We start from the raw sequence: 6,894 nt of genomic DNA, 5'->3' as shown, positions 1-6,894 counted from the left end.
AAGGGGCAACATGATAGATGTCTATTAAATCATAATTGGTGTGAGGAAAAAGTGTTATTTACCCTTTTCTATAATACAAAAACTGGGTGTGCATCACCTGCTGACATTAATAGGCAGCGGGTTTAATACCAACAAGAGGAAGTCCTTTTTCACACAAAGCACAATTAACCTGTGGAACTCATTGCCATGGGATGTTGTGATGGTCAAAAGTATAATCAGGTTCATAAAAGAACTAGATAAGTTCATCGAGGATAGGTCCAGCAATGGGTATTAGCCAAGATGGCCATGGGTGTAACCCCATGCTTGCAGCAACCTGAAAACTTTTGATTACCAGAAGCTGGGAGAAGCCAAGGGGTGGCTTAGTCCAATTGCTTGTTCTTTACACTCTCTCTGAAGGTCTTGTATTGGCCACTGTCAGAGACAAGATACTGGGCTAGACGCACCATTGGTGTGACCCAGTATGGCCTCTCTTAGAATAATAGCACTTGCCCATGTTGTGAGACTGTACGTTGGAAATGGACATCCCAGTATCACCTGAGCGCAACTCAGTGCTTTCAGGTCAGTACATCCTCTCTTCCTGCATCAGCACCTGCTTCTTTCCCACTTCATCAGACCAGCCTCCGAACAATGGCTTGCTCATCCTACTCCCAGCGCCAGGGTTCTACCCAGCTGCTTTCCCAACCACCTGTCTCCTGTTCCATGCTACCTCCGCCACCCAGGGACTCGGGGGTCCTTCACTGAGGCCAGATCTCATTCCTCCAGTGGAGCTGCAGCCTTTGAGGAATGTTCATTAAGAGTCTTGACCCCGAACACTCATCCGAGCAGCATAAGAGTCTCAGGAACAGCTATACTTATGCTAGCCAGTGCATGGTATGGCTGAAAAGTGGGGCCCATCCATGACCACTTCATTTGCACAGACTGCAGTTTTTGTGCAGGAACCTCCCCTTGAGTATGTCCTGTCTGGATCCCACTGCCCTCAAATCCTCTCATATATGCTGCCTTCACCCTTGCAACTCTTTCCCCTGGCCCCACCAACCAGGGCTGGCTCTGGGGCAGGCTGCTGCTTTTCTTTTAGGTTTGGTTTTGCCAGGCTGTGATTATGTGTCTTTTTGTTTGCTTTGCTGATTGGCTGGTTGCAAGTGCGGGGTGGGGGTGGGGGTGGGTTGGCTCAGCTGCTGCAGGGAGGGGCATGCCAAAACCATTTTCCATGCTGACCTGCAAAACGGCTAGGGCTGCTGCCACCTACCACACTGCTCTGGAGAGGGTGTTGAAGCAGAATATATGGTACTTAAAAGGTCTCTTTTTCCTCTTTTAAGTATCCCAGCACCTAGCTGGGTACATGCTGGAGAGGTCCTCGTGTCTCAGCCAGTTCCAGCCAGACTCTCCTCTTCCCATTTACAAACCCAGTGAAAATGTAGGAGTCCTGTACCCTGGTCTCTGAATTACTGCTCCCCTCACTTTCCACTTCCTGTCTGGTTTATAGTGCAGTTGATGGGTTCCAGTTCTTTGGACGCCTTAGCCTAATAACGCTTTTCTGCTCAGTCCCAACAAGACCTGAACATACTGGGACAGGACTGATGGGTAACGGAGAAGCTGAATACGTTCAATGAAGCTTCTTGGTCTTTACTAATGAGTGTTGGTCCAGTAAAGGCTCCTGGTATTGCCTCAAGTGAACTGCAGCCTCTGTTAGAACAGTACCAATATCAGGAATGGGAATACCTTAGCAGAATGAAACAATACAGGAGCTGAGGGAGGTCGGTCTCCCATAATAGAATTTGGCTAGGACACTGCGGCTGCCTGTCCAGATTTTTAAGGCTGCTCAGCATCCATCTCCACTTATACCCCAGACCTGGTCCAATATCCTTATTATTGTTGAAAGAACCAGAGTGATCTTTATTAGCCACAGGACCTCTTTTGTCTTATTCAAAAGTGGCACCCCCAACGCCCCAGCATGGTGGCACTGGGACCGTAGCAATTCGAAGAAGAGCATCACCTACAGAGACCCTAACGCAATCCCTGCAGCCCCTGGGTTTGCCTTCAGGAAGAAATGTCCTTGCATAGTAACACACCTGACACAACATCAACCTTCCTGAGGTTGTGTGGCTCTGAAAAAAACCACCACCAAACACTTTGACGTAAGTCTCTTTCCATTTGCATTTGAAACATTTATTTTGGGAAATACATATTAAACACTATTATTTATACAAAAAAGGACTAAATTTGTCATAATGCATATAACACCCAAAAGGCCATATTTAATAGATCTGGATTAATTTTTTTAAACATTTTTTTCCCAAAAATTAGATTACAAAGGAGAAAGCGGCATGTCTTGCTTGGCCCAGCTTGAGATACTGTCTAGGAAAGGAGTTTAAGATGGTGATAATTGCAGAAGTGCATCACGCAGAAAAGACCTTCTACCCTCCCCTTTAATAGTCATTTTAACACTTGAAATACATACCTTTTCCAGTTAATACACAATATTTTGTTTTTGCTAAAATATAGCAAGTCAGCAAGTAAATAATTCATTTTCCTCGACTTAACACAGCTCTGTAAAAATTCCTATTTTTTCAGGAGTGAGGCGAAACAGAGTTAAAGGGTTTGAGTACAGATTTCACCTGCAAGGCAAACACACCTGCACAGACACATCATGTGTCCCATAACCAAACCCACCATATAGAACATCTGCCCATGCAGGCATGAAGGGGGGCGATCTTGCAAGATGCTACTTCCCTCTGCTATCATGTGGAATTGGGCCCTGCTAGACTCAATGCACCTGCAATGGGTTCCTGTTACTGGCCTGGCATGGATAATAAGACAGCTGGAAATGGCATGGAGGGATGCAACCCTGAGCACCCTCTATGGCTGGGTCTCTGAAGAGTGATGCGGGGGGAGCAGCAGTCTGCAGATACTCCACTGATGAAGAAAAGCATGCGGGCCTCTGAATAAAGGGGAGAACAGCGTCCCTCTTCCAAACCTTCCTACCGCCTATAAACATGGAACTGGTCTCATCCCTCAGGGGGTTCTGGGGGGCTCTGCAGGTGTCTCTGTGAGGCTAGAAGTTGGGACACCTTTGCCAGTTTGTGGGAGCACCTAGAGGAGACAATCTGGGCATAGTCTTACACCACATGGGGGGTCAGAAAAGTGATGATGGGCAGGCACTGGAATCTCTCTTGGGGCTGAGTTTTTAGACAGAAGTGGAAGGCAGAGAGCTGGATCTCTGCTCAAAGATCAACTTGCACATGGATGGTTCTGTCCCTACTGGATTGGCCACTGGCATGGGGTTTCATTTAAGTACTCTTGGCGTTTACGGTAGCTGATATAAGTCAACAGACCATGTTGGGGATCAGGAACCCTATACTACAAAGCTTGTGTGAGATACCAGCCTAGCCTTTCTTACAGCTGAAGGCTTCTAACATGCGTGTGGCATGCGGGGCTTGGTCTGTGTGCACGCACATGGTTCTCTAGAGAAAGCATTGCCAGATTAAGGAACTGGCTATGTACATATAAGTTGCCCAGGTAAAGGAATAAACCAAATTGATCCAACAGCCTCCTCTGGCTTATTTAAAACCTAATAAAACACACAAGTCACACAGTACAAAGAATTCTGGCCCCCTGCCTGTGTTTTGCAGAGGTGGTTCTGTTCTCAGCCCCCTTCACACACAAACGTACTCTGAGCCTTCAAGGACACTGAATTAAAAATAAATACACAAGTGTTCCCAGGAAACCAGCCATTGGTATGGTCCAAGCACTGAGTGACAGGGAAAAGCTGGGTAGAAGAATCTCTGAAGAGTCAATCTCAATTGGCATTTGGCAGGCTGCACAGACAAACTAGCTATTGCATGAGAGCTGAATTCAAAGGCACTTCTCTCAGAGTGGGCTGGGACTTAGAGATCCATGAGTCACCCCATGGCATTCCCGGCTTATTGCATGTAGGCAGGTAACAGGGAGTGGGGTGAGTGGGTTGGCTAGGCACAGGGCTGGAGGCAGAAGAAAGGAGGCAGAGGTAAGTTTGTGATCACCTTCCCTATCCATCCTCATGCCCGCACCTCGCTTACGAAGGCCACGTTTACTTAGAGAAAGCCTTGCCTTCAGTGGACGGAGAAGAAAATAAAAAAGCCACGTGACGCAGGGCAAAGCCATCTGGTTCCAACGATCTTTACAGACATGATGCATGGCAGCAAGGACAGCAGGCTGTCTCTTCTCCGAGGCAGCCCCCGCCCCCACTCCATGGCGCCGTTTCAAGACACGAAGGAGAGGGAAATCAGATTCATTTCATGATCGGCTCCTATGAGCAAGGAGGAGGAGAAGACTCACCCCTACTTAACAGCTTGGATTTCATTATAAAACAACCCTCGGGGCCCGCTCCAGCTCCTGGTGAAGCCAGGTAGAGTTAGCTGGAGCAGGCCTTCGTGAGGAGGGGGCTCTTCCACATACCCTGGGGTTACACTTTGGCTAGTGTTAGAGAATAAATAGAGACTGACTTCTGATTTGGGACCGTCATCTCCTCCCCTCCCCTTACTCCCTCCCCTGCCATCCTGTTCAACCACCCAGCTGCCCCTCGCTACGCCCAATGGGAGCTGAGAACGGAACCCCTGCGCCACGAGACGGGCAGCACCAGGGGACTGGCAGTCACCACGCTCTTCACGATAGATACAGCATCAGGTTATTTGGTCAGTTAACATCGGCAGCGCGGGGGAAGGGGATGGTGGCGGTGGCAGAAGAATTATATAAAAATAAAGGGGGGAGGGAAAGAAATGAGAGAGCGAGCGCATTGGGTCCTGGCGTCGGAGCGAGACTGTTACATTTCGTTGGCCTCCTGGTCAGCCATGCCGTTGGAGAGCGCGCTCCGGCCCTCGTTCAGCCGCTTCACTCGGTAGGCTTCGAAGTGGAAACTGCTGGTAATGTCCTTGATGTTCTGCATGTGTGTCCTGAGGAAAGCAGAGAAGCGGGTTAAATGAGATCGCTGTGCGCAGATGCGTGGCCCCACAATGGGGCTTTCACGGCAGCAGAGTCTGCCGCCACCTCTCCCATGCTGCCCTCTCTCAGCTTGCTGCCTGCCCTTGAGTCTGCAAAGCACTTCTGAGAGCAGCGTGACTCACACCCAAACAGCAGGCTGGGCCCATCTCAAAGTCAGGCTGCGCATCAGTCTTTCACCCATGAGCTGACCAAATGGCCCCTGGACTCCAGTGTAATACCTCCGACAGTGATCAGTGCTAGGGGCTTCAGGGAAAGGTCTGGAATTCCTAGAATCCATATATCATGAGGGGAAGTTCCCCACCAATCCAAGCTGGCAATCAGCTTAAGCCATGATACACAAGTCCAATGCCCCTTATTGCTTTCCCCTAGCTGGTGAGACTGCAGGGACCAGTCTTATTTGTGCTGGAAGTTTTAGGCCTGGAGGTGGTTACTCGTCAGAAGGGTTTAGAGCATCACCTTTGCCACTGTAGGGAACCAAACCTGAGATTCCACTCACTAGTATGAGCCCAGTGCTACAGCAGCCAACTGAAAGGCATGGAGGTGTATTGTGGCAATGGGCAGCTGGCACACTGATGCAGGAGACACAGTGCCTCAAGCAATCTTTGAGATGCCTCTATGATGGGTATCGCTAGTCTGACAGCAGGGCTCCCTTCCCATTCCCTACTCCCTAACTTCTCCTGCTGGCCAGTGCACACGGGAACCCCCCTAGTTCACGTCCTCATTTAAGAGGCTATGGATTGCACAGCAGCGATTGCTACTGTGATCTGCAAGAAGGGCAGTGAGAATAAAGCAGCTCATGCACCAAGTAACTGCTGAGCTCTGTCCTTCCCTTTGATGCCACCTGCTGGCAGAAGTGAGGCGAACACAACAATGGAGTCTCTTTCTCACCCAAGAGAGTTATACCGACCTGATCAGGAGATCCCGCAGGTAAGCAAACTCACAGTGTGTCGTGTTCTCAACTGGAAAGGAGAAGAGGAGACAAACCGTTAGGCCACAGCCCAGAACACAGCCACATTTCCTGAGCAAGGCAGCAATTTCAGGACAAGCGGGACTCTGCCTTTTGTTTCAGAATTAGCACCCATGCACAGTGGGCTTGCAAACAGCCTGGAGCAGGGGCTACAGCCCAGCAGAAGGGTCACTGAGCTGAGGGATTCCACGGGCTTAAAATCAATGTTTGCCTGTCATGAGGAAAAAGCCTCTTTGGCATCGTTAGCCAGGATATTTATACAGAGGCTCATTAGCTGTTACCTGCCTAAAGAACAGCTGGCAAGAGACGGGAAGAGCTTTCATGTCCGTCTCCTCTGCTCACGCTCACTCGCTGCTGGAGTGTACACCCTCCGGTGTAAGTCCACTACCACTTCACTGCGTCACCAAGGCAAGGGGCACCAACTGACTCCTCGCAAACAACAAACCTGTTTCAACTAAGTGTCTCCCAGGGTGGCCTGGGGTAACCAGAAAGGCAAAGGGGAGAATGGTTTTGTGGTTAAGGCACTGGACTGTGACTCAGTAACCCTGGATTCAATTCTTGGCTTTACCACAGACTTCCTGTGGGACTTGGAGCAGATCTCTGGGCCTTAGTCTGCCCCTCCCCCAAATCTTGATTTATGCTGTGGAACGGCATGATCTACTGTTGGGACTGTTCGGATTAAAAGCTGCGTGGAGAGAAAAGCCATCAAAAAAAGATCACAGTGCTGTGTGATCATCCTATGTCCTGTTCTCAGTACAATGTGTCTTTGAACGGTGCTGTTGGTCTAATTCAGAGGGACAGATCCTTGGTCCAAGGAAAGCATCTTCCCCTTTGTTTTCTACATGGATGAACACGATGCTCAAATAGCAAGCAGATTAACAACACTAATTCTGCAACATAACCAATGGCAAATGTTGGGTCCCTGAGTCTCCCTATACCGAAGGCAGATA

At 49.2% G+C, this 6,894-nt stretch overlaps 1 protein-coding gene across 4 annotated transcripts in view; it reads right to left on the bottom strand.

Moving 5' to 3' along the window:
- Positions 1-2,140: 2,140 nt before the first annotated feature.
- Positions 2,141-6,894, bottom strand: part of SEPTIN9 (septin 9) — a 281,197-nt gene continuing 276,443 nt past the window's right edge. For all 4 annotated transcript variants that reach the window (XM_032792784.2, XM_032792786.2, XM_032792785.2 and 1 more), the window contains 2 exons: positions 5,885-5,936; positions 2,141-4,928 (listed from right to left, as the gene is read on the bottom strand). In XM_032792784.2, coding sequence (XP_032648675.1) covers positions 4,799-4,928; positions 5,885-5,936 — 182 coding nt within the window. In that variant the 3' untranslated portion in view covers positions 2,141-4,798. The remainder of the gene's footprint in view (positions 4,929-5,884; positions 5,937-6,894) is intronic.

Source organism: Chelonoidis abingdonii, chromosome 13 (genome assembly GCF_003597395.2).
Source record: "Chelonoidis abingdonii isolate Lonesome George chromosome 13, CheloAbing_2.0, whole genome shotgun sequence".
In the NCBI taxonomy this organism is placed as follows: domain Eukaryota; kingdom Metazoa; phylum Chordata; order Testudines; family Testudinidae; genus Chelonoidis; species Chelonoidis abingdonii.
Note: the sequence above shows the minus strand (reverse complement) of the source record. Positions and strands in the feature narration are given on the sequence as shown.